Genomic DNA, 17,253 nt, shown 5'->3' with positions numbered 1-17,253 from the left:
AAAGGTCAATCTCTTTTTATTCAAGAAAACAAAAATGAACAAAAGCTAGTACTTAAATGGTACAGTGATATAAAAGAAAAAATTGCTGGGGCTGCCGCTATATTCCAAGTTTATATCACCGGGAAGGAATCTTTAAGTTACATTATGTAAAATAAATCAAGAAGTCAGGGCTTCATTCAGATTAATCGTGAAACAGTAAAAACAAAACACTGCCATTTCAGCTGACAGTGCAACAGAGTGCTCGATTCAGGGAGTCAGCAGCTTACTCAGGTAGATCTGGTTGAAGTAACAGTTTCCAGCTATTAAACCACATTTTCGATTTTTTTATTAGGTGCTTTCCCCGACTAAAACAATGCCGTACAACTCAGGATATGAAATAGAAACTAAAGGCTTCAGACAAACATGCTTCCTTCTTTCGATGCTAAAATTAAAGACAACAGAAGACTGGCATCCATAATTGTAATCCTTTCACATTATTTGATTGGTTATTTTCCTCACAAGTATGATTCTTGTAAACAGTTCCAAATTTCCCCCCCAGTGCAAAAATGTTGGGAACCACAAAAAATAATTTTTAAGTATGTTAGTCAGATCCTAATCTGTATATATTCCGATCTCAATCATTGCATAAAAGAGGGAAAGAACAAAAAAATAAAAACCACATACATCCTACATCCTTCAAAAGTGCAGCACGCATACACACACACGCACTCACAAACATACAGAGTAGAAGAATGTCAGTCCGTCCACTTCGCTATTTTTTGGTTGTTTTACGAATCAAAGCCATTCTCTGAAAGAGAAGGAAAACATACAATTAAAATGTGATTCAAACTAAAGTAAGTTTGAGCAAAAGAAAAGAAAAAGAAAAAAACTGATTTGTCTGATCGGGTTAGTGTATTTCATTTGAAATAAAACAGGTGCTCTTCTGGATAATATTTTGTTAATTCAGATATCCATTCTTCTCTACACCAATATGTCATTCTAGTTAATTTGTCTTATCGGATTTACACAGGGAGCGGCATGGTGGTGCTGCCTCACAGTAAGGAGACTGGGGTTTGCTTCCCAGGTCCTCCCTGCGTGGAGTCTGCATGTTCTCCCCGTGCTTGTGTGGGTGTTCTCGTACAGTCCAAAGACATACAGGTTAGGTGCATTGGCGATCCTAAATTGTACTGTGTGTGTGTGTGCCCTGCCCAGGATTTGTTCCTGCCTTGCGCCCTGTGCTGGCTGGGATTGGCTCCAGCAGATATTGTTTGGATGTAGCGGGTTGGAGAATGACTGACTGATTTACACATTCAAGAAAAGATTTTTTCATGTCTGCATTTTTAAAATACTATTGGAAAAAGCTTAAAACTTTCCTTGCCTGGGCCATGAAGAATTCACAGAATTATAGATTTGAAATCAAACTCTACACTTCTGCTTTACTATAGCTATACACTTTTCTATCCCTAGGAATTCATACATGAAATAAAATATTACACATTGAAACAGAGAAGGTTTGATAAAGAAACTGTAGATCAAAAGACATTTCTGAAACTTGTGTGGGATCTGCTTTATGAAGGCCGACTGTATATTACCGACTTATGAGGTGCCACTGATAAACATCGTGCTCCTCCACAAGAATATTGTAATTACAGAAGTAACTTCAAGAAAAAAGATTTGTTTTTTTTCCTCCAGACATTTTTTTGCACTGTCACGTTTTACCTCAAATTAAAATGAACTAACCAGTAAATGTACGCCAGTGTAAAGGCAGCCGTTACTGTTGTGGCCTGCGCTTTGAGCCACTGGAATGTCCCTGCAGTGTAGCTGTAGTGCTCATGCCCTAATCTACAGTTATATTATAAAGACAGGCAAAAAAATACTTCTGCCTCTAGTCTTAAATGTATGTATGCAAATTACAGATTAATTTAATATGCAAAAATCTTCCATAACAAATTTTAATTGAACCACAGCAACAATTACAAGAACACCCCACTGATGTGCAAATTAATTTGCTATAACCGAGCTAATGACACAGAGCAGTGCATCACTGCATTTATTTAAAGGGTTTGCCTGAAGCAGTTCCTGCTGTTATCTTTATTTATTATTCACTGGATGCTGTTATGGTAGTGAAAACATATGTGTAAAAACAAAACATGTCGCTCTGTATTTTGTTGTTAAAATGTTAAAAATGCAGCTTAAAGGAAGTCACCGTTTCTTAAGATGACACTAGTTAATCGGTGGACTTCAAAATCTGAGCGAAGTAAACTTTAACTTGATTAATACCGAATTACTACCATTAATAGTCTGAAATTCCCTTAGAAAAAATCCAGTATAATGTACCACTAATACAGTGTTGCAGTCCACATATCCATTAAAAGAATACCATAGCTAACCTGTTTATGGGCTTCTGTCATACAAGCTTTCTTATAGGGTCTAATTTCATCTGAACCAAAACCTGGAATCCACATGTTCCACTGGCGCTCTGCAAAAAGCATACAGATTATAAAGGATTAAAATATTCAACTAATACACTCAAACCAACATATGAGGGTTTCATTCATGCAAGTTAAGTGGCTTCAAATTAGCTTTTAAATGATCCTTAATATAATTTTGATTTTGTATTAGCATACACAGGTAAACAATTGTGTTGCACTCTAGAATTATATTCTTAGAAGAGTCCGTCAGTGGGCTTAGTGCCCAATAGTACACAGGCAGAAAAATCAGTAACAGCTAATACTGTAAAAAACAATTTGCAGTAGTGATATGCTGTTAAATTATGATCTGAAGATTTGACCAAATAATAGTAACCATTACATAATTCCAATTGGAAAGACTTAACTATTCCTACCCCATGTACATTTGAAGAGATTGTCCAAAAGCTTACACCCACTGCAATAACTGGGGTTGAATAAGACCGAGTACGTGTTAAACCGTAACTCTGCAAGTTGCATTTTACAACATCATTATCCTCCAAGGGTTCATGAAGCAGAAAAAAGTACAAGAACATGAAAAAGAATATGTTACCATCAAAACTAAATAAACAAAAGAAAACATTCTAATATGGCGCGAACAACTCAACATAGGTTTATACAAAAGAAACTACCCAAGAAATTGAAAACTACAATAACTGACATGCAGAACTTTAAAAGTAAAAAAGTAGGCTAACAGAAACATCAAGAGAAAGTGGAAAACCATAAAGAAAATAAAATCCAAACTGTGCTTGTTATAAATCAAAGCCAGGTCCCTTAACATATATATTAATTTATTTTAAAAAAGGAGTACAATAGTACAGGGACTATTATTGCTGTCTAATGGATTTAACTTGAGTTTGGCTCGCACTCCCACAGTGTCACAGTGGGTTCTCCTTCCATTTCCCTGAAGCTGTGCATGTTAGGGTAATCAATGACTCGGGCACCTGATGACTGAGCCTGCAATGCATTGGTGCCGAGTCCAAATTTTCAAGGTGCTCAAGTGTAACAGAGCAGATATGGTGTGAATCCAGAAAACAGATGCAACAATGAGGTCTATAAAAAATGAAAGCCACCATCTATCGAAGTGTGACAAAACCACTCCGCACTTCTATAAAATGACTACCCCACAACTGATGGCAACTAAGAATATGTTGTGTTTAATTTAAACAGCATCATATATTAGGTTGAAATGGGAGACAGCTTAGGCAAACTGCAAAATATAATGGGGGGCTGACGGATTACCTAAAAAAACTGATCTAATTGGGCATGTAAACATTTCAGATATGCCTTGTACAACAACTTAAGCATCCAAAGTTTAACAAACTTAATATAGCCTCCACTGTATTTTGGAATTACTGAAACACATTCATAGATTAATGGATACATTTAAGAAAAAAAAAAACAGATGTCTATCATATTTAACGTAAAGGAACACACATTACAAAAATCACACACACACACACACACCAATACAAAGTGAATAATGGATGATGGCAGTATGTAAAAAGGCAGAACTGGAGCCATTGAAGGGGTGCTGCTGCTACCAGCAATGTAAATATACTACCTCCAAACTGATATTTTTATAAAACTATCCAGATTAATATTAATATATTCTTATCAAGGCTTTATTTGACATTATGTACAATTTAAAAGCCAGACAGGTGTATTTATATTTTAAGTACACTGAACGAACATTCTATATATTCCCTGCAAAGCTATATTAAAACATAACTTGGATATATCATATGCAATATGCCTATTCTATTCAGAGTAATTCACTTAAGCGTTTAACTTTTTCAATTGCTCATTAAAGCTTTTGTTGCACAATTGACACTTATGTAATATTACAGGTTTAAAGGGTTGTTATTGTCGCCAGTACAGAATACAGTGAAATTCTTAACTTGTCTCGTCTTCTACAATTAAAACATAAAAGACTGGATTAAAATAAAGATATTTCACTTGTCCTAGATTACTCCCCCACATAATAGTCTTTTGTACTGTTGGACTATTTTGCTCTTTTATAAAGTGAAAATATAAAAATGACATACCACCAATTTTTTGGACCACTGTTCTAGAAACACAAAGATGCAAAATAATTCTCTACTCTATATTCTAAAAATTACAGAATCCTATTTTTTTCACTCAACTGCTATACATTTTTACTTTCATGTACATAGAAGTTTGGTGATGGGGCCAAAAATTCATTATCATTCACATTCTGATTTTATGATGTTCAAAATGCAGAGAAGAGCTGATGAATGTGTAACCATCATTTTTCCCAAAAGAATTAACCTAACCTTTTTCAAACAGGTTGCATTGTGCTTGTTTTGACCAGTTTTTTCTTGTTAAAGGCCACAGGTCTATTGTTTTGCTCCAGTTTATTCCAGTATTTATGTAATATACTGCTCTGCTTAATCATAGGCTCAGGACTACTTATTAGCAAAAGTTTTGAATGAATAGTTGTTGAGATACATAAAATTTATTTAAATATACAGTACAGGCCAAACGTTTGGACACACCTCCTCATTCAATGCATTTTCTTTTTCTTCATGACCATTTACAGCACTCCATCACTCTCCTTCTTGGTCAAATAGCCCTTACACAGCCTGGAGGTGTGTTTGGGGTCATTGTCCTGTTGAAAAATAAATGATCGTCCAACTATCCTGACTTCTGCACAACACAACTGCTGGTCTCAACCCCATTGATAAAGCAAGAAATTCCACTAAATAACCCTGATAAGGCACACCTGTGAAGTGAAAACCATTTCAGGTGACTACCTGTTGAAGCTCAGAGAGAATGCCAAGAGTGTGCAAAGCAGTAATCAGAGCAAAGGGTGGCTATTTTGAAGAAACTAAAACATAAAACATGTTTTCAGTTATTTCACCTTTTTTATTTAAGCACATAACTCCACATGTGTTCATACATAGTTTTGATGCCTTCAGTGAGAATCTACCAATGTAAATGGTCATAAAAATAAAGAAAACACATTGAATGAGGAGGTGTCTCCAAACTTTTGGCCTGTACTGTACATGTACACACAAACGACATACACAAGCATGCATATATGCACATGCACTCGGACACTCAAAGAAACTTATAAGTGAAGATGGAGGACAATCATTTTGTTTATAACAGAGCATATGCTGGATGTTGAAAAGAATGAAATGAACACACAAACACCTAGATCTGTAAACGTTTAGGACCACGGAGGCATCAAGCCACCCCTACACCAATCTGTCTATCTATGCAGCTTGTTTACAGTACATCATTTGTACTTAGTTTCCACATTAAACATTAATTAAATTGTTCATTTTATTAAATTTCTTGTTCAATTTACTCTAACTTATGGCTATTACATGTACACAAATAAATGTAACGTACTTGATTGTACACTGTACAATAAAATTGATTGTATTATATTATAAAATCATTCATTAAGTGATGTTCTATAGTACCACAAGTGACATTTACATTGAAGTGCTCTATGGACCTTTTTTTTTTATTATTAATTTTATTGTAATCATTCCATACAAAAAAATCAATTTTTACAAAAAGTAGGATTGAGAACAAGTCGACCCCCACCCCTGAGAGAGAGAGCGTGGCCAATGGGGTAAAACTTATGACTTGTAAACATACCTAAATTGATGAGTCTGATAAGCAATAGAGATGAAAAAGAAATGCGGAAATAATTGCTTCCTCGGTGCTTTAAGAGCTTATTCTAAAATATTATTGATTAGATCCTGCCATGTTTTGAAAAAAATCTGTACAGATCCTCTGAGTATTTGATTTTTTCCAATTTCAGATAGTATAAAACATCGGTTTCCCACTGACTTAAAAGAGGAGACCATTTTTAAAAATGTTTCTAAAATATATTAAAGCTAAAATCAACAAGAAACAAGAGAGAGGTTTCCAAGTACATATATATTTTTAGAGATTGTGACTGCCAGCACAGCACACAGATTTATTGTAACTAATTTCACTATTAAATATAGTTTGACGTAATAAAATATGTATAGACAGGGAAGACTTACCCAGATGCAATTGGACATCTTTAACCTCTAGAGTATTGGATTTGCGATGACGTGCGAGCTGACAGGCAGCCGTCACCACACTCTCAATAAAATCATCTGCAATTTGGAGTAACATCTAGAAAAAGGAGCAAAAGGTGCTAAACTTGTGAAAATGCAGATCGAAACTAATAAAAACGCACAGATAAAAACAGCCATATAAATATGTCTCACATTTACTACTGACTTGTAACTAAAAGCTAGGCAAGGTCAGCGACAAGCAGGTTTTAAATTAATACACATGCAAAAAATAAAAACAATAAAGGAGAGTTAAAACTAGAAATAACATTAATAAATATGATGTGAAGTTAATGCATAATCAATAACAGGTCAAAGCTACATTGAATGAGCACCATGCAACTTGAGGCTTTGTTTCAGGCACTATAGAAGGAGTTTAAACCTTCTTTAATGGGATACAAAGTGTTTATTACAAATTGACGAAGTCCAGGAAGCACTAGAAATGCACAACCATGTTCATCAAAAGAATGCGCGCCAAGACTCGGACTGCAACTGCCCGTCAATTTACTAAGTAACTGACATGGCAGAACTTTCAAATGGAAGGGGAAAAAAATCCTCCTCACTATAAGGATAAAGCTGGGCTTACAAATGATTACCAAATGTTCCTCCATATGCACAAGTAAGTACATCATTAGGATTACCATTTTTTAGTGCTGCAGTGTGTGGGGTAAAATCTTTCTTCAATAAAAGTTATTTTTTCTGATTTTATTGCCCATTGCCTACTTATCACTTATGTAACAGTTGTTTCACCAATTTTGTGAGAAGACTCTCAATATACAGTGCATGTACTATTAAGAGCGATTTATATTCTAAATAACGACTTATTCACTTTTTCCTGATCTTTATGGATCTGCTTGATACCATCTTCATGACTTTCATTGCTGTGTATTTATGAAGGTATTTAAACTTTTTGTTTTTTCTCTTTCCAGCTCCTCCATGCTTTTGTTTCAAGTATGTCCTTAATAGTCTTCTATTATTCAACTTCTCCTACATAACTTGTTTTAATTTAATTTACTTTATTTGTGTTCACTGCTTATAAGGATATATAGTATTTCGTGAGAAAGGTAAAAAAACAAATGCCTTTTTAAACTTTATCTCTTATCTAATAAAATTTACTACTACGCCTATTCTCAGTTGCATTTTGTCACAACAAAAAGTTTTTTTTTTTTCTTGGTTTGGCTAAAGTGGATATATTGTATAAAGTATCATTTTGTAATGAAAATCTTTAATTGCTGCTATACTCACAACATACAAAGAAATGTATAAACTAAACATTTTTGATGGATTATTCACAGAAATGTAAACTGTATTTTCCCATGCAAATTGAACATCGGTCAAGTGCTGGAAGATGACCATTCAGCTCTCTGGTATCAAAGATCAGATTACCAGAGATGTGCTATTCATAAATGTATCCACTACAATATACGAGTATATACGTTTTTTATCTAAACAACCAACTGTAATTTTATATAGAGCCTGTATATACTGAATATATCCCAAAGCACTTTACAAGTACAGATACTTAGCACAACCATTTACATTCAGTTTTTAAATTTGGAGCATGTGCTTATTGAGTAGATTGCTCCAAACTAACTGTATTGATGGGTGGGGATTAAACCAGAAACCTCAACACTAACCTTTAGTAACTGATTTATGATTGTCTTATTAGGAAATCAAACAAAAATAAGCATTGGAGAGGAAGCCCCTTTCAATATTATGTGGCAAATGTGGGACAGACAGCCAGTGCATAGCCATGATCCTTCAAACAGGTACGCACTACCTGGAGGCCTGATGCACAATTAAGTGACTAACAATAATTTGTTAATTCAACAACAGTTTATAACTGAAAATTACATATATGCTTTGACTTGTTCTGCTGCTATTAAAAATGATCACCAAAAGCAATCCTAGGCAAAAATTAGGATTATGGATTATATTTTATAACACTCCTCTCCTCAGTCATGAAATACGAAGCTCTATGCCTTCAGATCATAAACCAACTGGTTATGTAGACAAAGTTAACAAACAAGTCATAAATGAAAGTGCCTGATGTCTTACCTCTTCAACATCCTCATCCAGTTGTTCATTGGGATCGATTTCTCTCACCAGGTCTTGCAGCTTCTTTTTACTCAGTACCTGTAAATATACCATAAAAACTAAAAATGAATGTTCTTTTACTTTGATCTTTTGATGAAGCTGACAGCACAGTTAACTACTGGCAAAAAAGTATATTTAAACACACATATACACAGCATATACTGTATGTACATAGCCCCAATAAGGAGAGAGCATTTTATGCTCCAACAATAAGGAAGCTACACTTGTCACAAATAAAATTAAGAGATTCTTCAAACTAAATGCCTATTTCTATGAGCTCTACTATGTGGCAAACTTGATTTGAAAAGATTTGCTATAAAATTATCTTTAAATTGTTGAACTATTCTTGCAAATAAAAATATCCTGAATATTTTGTGTGTTTACTAGTTCTTGTGGCACTGACAACTAACAAGGGCTTTATAGCCAATATGTTGCATCTTCAGCCTTCTTTTCCTTGTTTACAGCATGAAAATAACCTTTATATTTGTTTCGATTTATTTATTAATTACCTTCTGCAGATGCACAATGTGGCTGCACTTTGCCTAATCTGATATTATGAGGTTGGAATATCAATAAAATATTTACTTACTAAAAAAAATCTGAACAAATTTAGTAAACATGCATGTTAATTTTTCTGTCAAACATGACCACCCACAACTACTGTTTATAATGCCTGTCCAGTTATTATTAAAAAGAAAATGTAGATCTTTGGCGTCACCAACCTGTGTGCCTTCAGGGCTCAGTCGTCCAGCAGGTCCAGGAGCACTTGGCATTTTAGTCGCTGCTGCTGCTGCCACAGCTGTGTTGTTTGCCATGGTAGTAGTAATAGGAGGAGTGCTGGCAGTCTCTGTTTTCACAGTAGAAGAATAGCTGGAAAGGTTGATTAAAGGTTGTGACTGGAACTGATTCATACTCTTCTAGGCTTTTGTCTGGATAGCATGAGATTTGAAAGGATCTGAATTTGTTCAGGGGTTGTGGGGACCAGGAATAATGATCTAAATATTGGAAAAAGAAAATGAGATTGTGTTAAATTCTAAAAGCGTACATTTACATTTATTTACTTGGCAGACGGCTTCATCCAAAGCGAGTTTTAAAAGAGGTCAAACAGAATTGATTAAAATCAGTCTACGACTGTCTTGAACAAGGGCAGCAGGACTGGTTACAAAAGTTGATCACCACAAGTGAAGAGCTATAAAGCTAGCATAACAAAAAATATCAGTATGACAGATATCCAGAGAGTAAAAAACACTAACAATGTGACAGATATTCAGAGAACAGCAGGGTTTATAATTGCTTCTTGAACACATGGAGGGAATCAACAGTTCAGAAAGGGATAGGCAGCTTGTTTCACGAACAAGGAGATATATATGAAAAGAGTCTGGATTGAAATGTGATACCACGCAGAGGGAGCATCATCATCATCAGTTCACTGGCAGACCTGAGAGGGTGAGAAGGAGTAGAACACCTCACCAATGTCTCTATATACACAGGTGCTGACCCACTGACTACTCTGTATGAAAGCATCAATGATTTGAACTTAATTTGTCCTGCTACAGGGGCCAGTGTAGTAGCCTGAAAAGAGGAGTGACACGACACGCATTTGACTTGGCTGGTTGAATACAAGACAGGCTGCTACATTTTGGACTATTTGCAGTGACCTGATGGCACATGCAGGTCCTCCTGATAGCAGATTGTCTCAGTAATACAAACATGGCAAGACCAAAGCCTGGAACTGAAGTGCTGCATTACCAGCCAGATATGATCTGATGTCATACAGATCTGTATTAATGAGAGATAGTTGAAATGTGGTCAGAGGAAAATGGGTGCTCATCAATCACCACCCCAAGGTTGCATATTGACATGGAAGGTGTTTGTGTCAATGAGTCAGGCTTTACAGACAGCACACAAGTATATATCAACACAAATTTAAGCAGACAATGCTAGAATGGCTGCTATGAAAAGGAGGAGGAATAAACACTACATATACAAAGACTTACACATGAAAAATATATTTTAAACAAAGAAACTTTTTACCATCCACAAATTGATAATGTCACTTATTTTTGTTTAAAGTGAAACATTTCATGATGTAGTGGTACACTGGCAGACAAATGCCAAAAAAGTACTGCTGGTTTGAACTGTGCAAGAAAAGATAAACAATAAACCAATGCTTATACATGACATTAAATACTGACTAAATATGTTATCATTTAAAGTTTTACATATGTAAATGTACAAAAATACATGGAAATACAAGCAGCTTACAAGAGATTGTTTTGCTATAATGCATATTAAATAAACAGACAGTAAAAAATAATTACAGGACATTCTCAATATATCATCATGAGCCTCTGAATTGTCTGTCAGAAAGTCCATTACTCAAGATTTTTTTCTACAATGTGCACCCTAGGATTCAACAGAAAACACAAATTTCTTGTGATTAACAAACAATCTGTATCTTAGATTGAAATTCTGGCCTTTGCCATGTAATGGCATATTACTCCTCACTGTGAGATTTTAAATTTTCAACCTTGTTTCATAGTGATTTGCTCTGGAGAAGAGCATTTTCTTACAACAGTTTAAACACCTCTTGTTTCTCTCAGTGTTATAAACCACACGTGCATATCTATCCTTGTACTCAAACTACAAAGTTTATGCTTTGCACTCTGGCTCCCTCAAGCTCTCAGATAAGACACAACAGTGATAAAAATTGAGAGATTAGACAAAAATATCAATTAAAAACAACAATATGCCCAAAAATGTCAGTCACAACATCATCTACTACATCAGGTTTAAAAAAAGGATTTCTTAATTACTTGTTCTAATTTATAATATCTTTTCTCTAAACCTTAGACGCACTACAATCTGCAAATTCCTTTTCAGTTTTTAGTCAGCTAAAACTTGAAGTGGTTTTGTATCTTTACTATTTTTTTCTTGAATTTTAACACTTAACTCCTGCATAAATGCCAACATCTACTTTACTAAGTTTTAATTTTGCAACTAGTAGTTGCCATTTACCGATTTTTTTGCCTTTTACTATGTAACACTGCTAAATGATCAGTATATTCATCCATTCTTTAAATAGTTGTGTTAATAATTTGTACTATAATGTTATTTATTAATTTCCTTGTGACTGTACTCAAAACCTACTACCGACAAGATTAATAACTAATTTGAGTGATGCAATGCTTTTCAATTAAACTTGCAGGAACTTACTTTTGAAGAATTTTTTGGTGACCATGGCAATTTTTTACTACACTAGAACGTAATTAATTACATGATTTATATAGTGCTTTGCATAGACAGTGAAAAACTACTTCAACCACAATCACAGTGAACATCCACCTCTGTGGAGCAATTTCAGCCATTTATGTGCCACTACACTGAACACAAATTAGCTATCAAGTGGTGAAGGGGTGAGAAGCAGACAGATAGACAATAAGGGCCAAGGGATAATTAGAGGGTCAGAATTACGAGGACGTGGTGTGCAATTTAGCCACTACATGGGAAAAGAGCCTATACCATTCAAAAGATGCTCAGGAATCTTTTATGAGCACAGAGATTCGAGTCTTCTGGTTTACATCTCATCTATTGGACATGCTAATTTTTACAACTATGTCCCTGTTACTGCTCTGGGGCATTGGGACCTACATACAGACCACAGGGTAAGCACCCCATGCTAGCCACACTAACATCTCTTCTAGTAACAATCCAGCTTTTTACTATATTGGCCCCCCATCCAAGTACTGGCTGGGCTCAAGCAAGCATAGTTACAGGTGTCTTCTATATTTTCATTTACTTCGAAGGCGACTTACAATATTTGTGATAAATTAGTTACCTTTCCTTGTTTATTTTCAATTGACAGGCCAATGTAAACTTGCTCGTGGTCATACGATGTCAATATCGGGATTTGGACCCACAACCTCAAGATTTGAGATCCCAAGACCTTAACCGCTACGCCATACTGCCTAACGCTCTACAAATCATTTAGGGACAAAGTTTCGTTGTGAAACAATCAATGCTCACTTTTGTACCGATTTAGGATTTCTCCCGAAAAACACATTTCTTAAAACTGCTTATTTATAATGCATTACTGAATCAGTGGCAATGATTCAAGACTAAAAGCAAAGCAGACATGTCAATCTTAAGCACGGACTGATTGGCGGAATAAGATTCCACTTCGTCGCCACAACGAAGAAAAAGTTCGGAGAACGCATCACATAAAATATTGAGTGTCGAGATAAGAGGTACTTGGCTAAGGTACAAATGTGGCAAAACAAATGATTTCATGAAACCTCAGAACACCCAAATTCACAAAAAAAAAGAAATAACACTTCGGTTGGTTGTAGTCATCGGAGTGACATCCAAAGCTGCAATTTATAAGAATGCCAACTAGATAAAAAAGCATAAAGATGTTTTCTTGATTTTTCCATAAAGTGTGTGAATATGGAGAAGTCCATATACTCAACGGAGAATCAATAACCTTGTAAAGAATACGCATATATTTGTCATATGAAGTAGATGTCGGTTTCATTTTCCTTCTTTGCTTATACTTACCGTGGTCAGAAAATAAATAAAAACAGCTTCAATAAACCCACTGCTTCCTTCCTAACACCCCGCACAAAACGTAGCCCTTCCTTACCACTGTATTCTGCTTACCAGCTTTACGGATTCTACCCAACTAACCGACATCGGTAGTCCGTCGGATACTCACCATCGAATTCCGTCGTCTAGCTCCCCATGTCTTATGCTGCTACTCCGACAGCACAACTCACAATTTTGCTCACGAATTCACTTCCGGGGCACAGGCAAGGCGTTTACTATTGCCAGTGACCTCACGTACACAGTAAAACGCAACGCTGATTCGTCACTTACAGATGTAGGCGGTCGATTAGCCGCTGCAATTAGCTGGAAACGTCGGGCGTCGCGGCGACAAAACAAAACGGCAGACGGACAGACGGACAGACTCGGTGGTTCGCGTGAGGAGTGGACTGTGATGGTCCGGTCTGTTGCGGTGTGAGCTGCCATTAACTCAAGGGTGATACATGTATTCGGCGGGGTTAGTTTTTAATTATGCCCAGTACTCTTTTAGTAACTCATCGACATGGGACTAAGAACTTACATTTAAAAAGAAAAAAGTGAACTTATTAATATACTGTAGTTTGATAGTAACTATCAAAAAATAACAAACGTTATGAGTTTATGGTTTGTGTCATACATTTCCATACGTAATAAGAATGTGAGAGGCTTAAACGTTAAATACCAGGTAAGTTTTGTGCGGTTTTTACAGATTTTTATATGAACTCTGCAGTTTTGTAGCATTATCAGGGGCTACCTTGTCATGGTATTGAAGACGATATTAAAAATTTGAATAGTAAAATGTTAAATAGATGGATCGAAATATAGGTGGATATTTTAAATTTTAAATAAACAAATATATATACACCAGAATGAAAGAAAAGTTATGACTTGACACTCAGTGAGTCATTATAAAGGCCTGGTGCCACTGATATGAAGGAGTCCTCTGCCGAATCATTTATTAGATCAAAGTACGATATATGATAGTTTAATTGTCAGAGCGGCAAAGTAGTGTCACCCATGTGCGTAAAAATCATGTTTTTGTTTTGTTTTTTTTGTTTAATAATAAGGGAATAGTCCATTATGAGTGCATTAAACAGGGACAGTCAGTCATTAGTACTCTTTAGAACTGCTTAAAAGGTTACAGGATTATTTTCAAAGGAAAGAACTGAACTATGGCCTGTCAAATGGATCACCAATTACCAAATTAGATTATCCACCCTATTCACCTGACTTAGCCCCTTATAATTTCTGAGCTTTCCCAAAAATAAAAACTGCCACGAAAGGACTAAGATTTTCAGACATTTCTGACAACCACTGCAATATGACAAACTTAAATGTATTCCAGAAACACAGTATGGTATGTTTCCAGCAGGACCAATGTCCTCTAACTTAATGCATAGCTGCAGAAGGAGAAGGAGGCAATAGCCACTAGCACACACTACATGTTCATTCCTGGAGTTAAATGGTCACACCTCATACCCAGTGTGTCAGAGAGAGGATGTGCAGCTTTGTTCATAATGGCTCTCAGTTTTGCCTTCATTCTCACCTTCACTACTGCCTTCTGGGGATCCAAAGTGCATCCCATAACTGAGTGTGTAATTAGCTCGCTGATTCCGTGGGCCTCTTGTGAAGAGATGTTATCGGCCCAGCACACCATAGCGTAGAAGATTGCACTGGCCATCACAGAGTTGTAAAATACATGAAGGATGTCACTTCCCACGTTAAAGAGTCTGTGCTGCCCTTTATGTAGTTCCTCTGTGTTAAGTGACCAGTTCAACCTGTCATTGATGTTGACACCAAACTACTTGCAGGAGTGCACTACCTCTATCAACCTAAAACCGAATGTATTGTCATGCAAGTAAAATGGAGACATCACCAGGGGGCAGCAATGTGTATATGTAGAGAGCCTTGAAAGTAGGAAAGCAAGGAATGTAACTGGGGAGCTTAAAGGCAGGAGGATAGCATGGCAGTAGAGAGGCCAAGGGGTTCACATTATGCAACTGCTAGTCGTTGGGTAGGTCAGACATGTCGAATGGATGTGCCAGTCTCATCCTGGAACCATGTCAGTTTAAGCAACTGAAAATCACTGGGCATGTCTAATTTAGAAACTGCACGATGACTTTCTAGCACAGCTGTTCTTGCCTCTTTTTTCTGACAGCCAATAGTGTGCTGTCTGACGGAGCCAGTGCTGTTTGAAGGGTTAAGGGTATAGAAAATGAAAAGTCATGTATTGGCATGGATAGATGTAAACATAGTAAGAACTTCTGTAAGCATTAAAGTTAGTATGAATTAGGTATGCCAAAGTAAATTGTTCCTTTTTTAGTTAAGCTCAGAGAGAAACCACCAATATTTAGAAACTCAGAAAGACAGAGAAGGGGGAGAATGATTAACAGAAACTGCCCGAGGTCAGAGAAGGGGGAACACCTGTTGTTTGAAGGCTGGTTAGGAAATAAGGGAAGCCAAGAATGAAGACAAGTGATAAGTTGAGAACAATATTAGTGGACAAGAAAGGGCCCGTGAGAAGCCAGCTGAAGTAGGGAATCAGAATAGGCTGAATTGTTCATAGAATGGTTACAAGCAAGGTCAAGATGATAAAAAAATGATTATATGAACTTTGATTTTTGGTTTGTTTGGGGCTTAACTCAGTTTGGCCTAATTGGGTTGAGTCTGTGTTATTGTTTATTGCAATAAAACTAATTATTCTGTTTACCTATCCTCTGACTCCTAGAGCCTTCTTTCAAGGTGAGAATCTTTGGCATATTTTACGCCCTGACAAGGGCTACAATGATTTTAGCTGCAATCTATGCCCTTTTTTGTTTTATCCATTCTTTACATGAAACATCAAGCATATATTTCTTTTTCTTCTATTTGTGACATCCAAAACACCTGCATTTCTTATTCCTCATCATTGCATCATAATCATTGTACTTCCAGATGAGCATTCATTGTGTGTCAGCCCAATGCACTGAGAGCCTGCCCCAATGACTGAAGACCATGGAGCAACTTGTTAATTAGTTAAACTGAGTCGCTGGGTATGTGAGACTAGATGACTGACTTTCACAGTAGTGTTGCTGACTGTTTCCGACTTTCTAAGATTACGGAAATGAAGTCTACAACTGAAAAATCACTGGAAAAGTCATCAAAAGTCATATGGCCTTAAGGGGAGTTCTACAAGGGCATTGTTGACAGCAGAAGTGGTACCGGAATAGGTAAACCCTGGTACAGTAGTTGTAATAGGGGAGAAAATGAAGACAAAGTTGAGTGCCATTATGATCAACTCTGCAAATTCTCTCTCTGACACACTAACACTGAGGAGTTCAAGAAACATAACTGGGGCTCCTTTATACCAATAGCCATATGCCTGCATAATACCTTGCTGTCAAGTCAAGACATTTTTCTTTTTTGCCCTTTTTAATCATTAATGTGCTCAGACCATTAAGTGTGTGTGTTTGTTTTTTAAATCTACATACAGTACGTGTTTATTTTTTTAAGAGCGTCTGTAAAAAAAAAAACAAATTTCCCTCTGGGAACAAAGAACGTCCTGTGTTTTATTATGTCTTTTATGTCTGTCCCGTGCATTTGTGACTTTCATGTTGCAGTATTACCTGTAGATGGCACTATAAGTACAAGTAAATGTCCACAATATTTGCTCAGCCCTTCTTGTAAATATACAAGAGCATATATTGTATATACATTAGGAGTTTACCACAGTAAAGATAATGCAAATTCCAGGAAAAAAATGTGTAAACCTCTGTACAAATCGTATCTGACACCTTCTCGTTCTAATTGCATACAAAGTAAAAGTTTTCCACGGTATTGGTCTTGAAAACGAAATATTGATAGCGACCGTTTGCATTTTTGAGCTTAAAACATAAACTGCCTTTTTCTATTATTAACCGTTATTGTACGGGCGCCGAGACATTTGATCATCAGCAGCCCGAATTTGCAAAAATTATGCTTCCGGAATCTCTTGATTTCGATTCCGCAAAGAAGAAACGAATAATCATTCCTTCTCTGTGCTATTCACAGCAAAAGCCCTTTTT

The 17,253-nt window shown here is 36.2% G+C and overlaps 1 protein-coding gene and 1 non-coding gene across 2 annotated transcripts; both read right to left on the bottom strand.

Moving 5' to 3' along the window:
* taf12 (TAF12 RNA polymerase II, TATA box binding protein (TBP)-associated factor) lies at positions 1-13,451 on the bottom strand. Its single transcript, XM_039739582.1, has 6 exons — positions 13,344-13,451; positions 9,352-9,624; positions 8,591-8,668; positions 6,479-6,593; positions 2,370-2,458; positions 1-787 (listed from the first exon to the last, which is right to left on the bottom strand). The coding sequence occupies exons 2-6, from the start codon at positions 9,538-9,540 to the stop codon at positions 752-754; spliced, it is 507 nt and encodes a 168-aa protein (XP_039595516.1). The 5' UTR covers positions 9,541-9,624; positions 13,344-13,451; the 3' UTR covers positions 1-751.
* Positions 13,452-17,116: 3,665 nt separating this feature from the next.
* LOC120518248 lies at positions 17,117-17,253 on the bottom strand. Its single transcript, XR_005631214.1, has one exon. It is a non-coding gene; the product is annotated as a U11 spliceosomal RNA (small nuclear RNA).

The sequence above is a fragment of the Polypterus senegalus genome, chromosome 17 (genome assembly GCF_016835505.1).
Source record: "Polypterus senegalus isolate Bchr_013 chromosome 17, ASM1683550v1, whole genome shotgun sequence".
Classification (NCBI taxonomy): domain Eukaryota; kingdom Metazoa; phylum Chordata; class Cladistia; order Polypteriformes; family Polypteridae; genus Polypterus; species Polypterus senegalus.
This window is presented reverse-complemented; position numbering and strand designations above follow the sequence as displayed.

Excerpts from the sequence above, each read along its gene's own strand:
- taf12 (XM_039739582.1), bottom strand. The coding sequence starts at position 9,540 with ATGAATCAGTTCCAGTCACAACCTTTAATCAACCTTTCCAGCTATTCT. Across the intron at positions 2,459-6,478 it reads AGATGTCCAATTGCATCTGG|AGCGCCAGTGGAACATGTGG; the intron begins GTAAGTCTTCCC and ends TGCTTTTTGCAG. Across the intron at positions 788-2,369 it reads TGACAGAAGCCCATAAACAG|AGAATGGCTTTGATTCGTAA; the intron begins GTTAGCTATGGT and ends CTTCTCTTTCAG.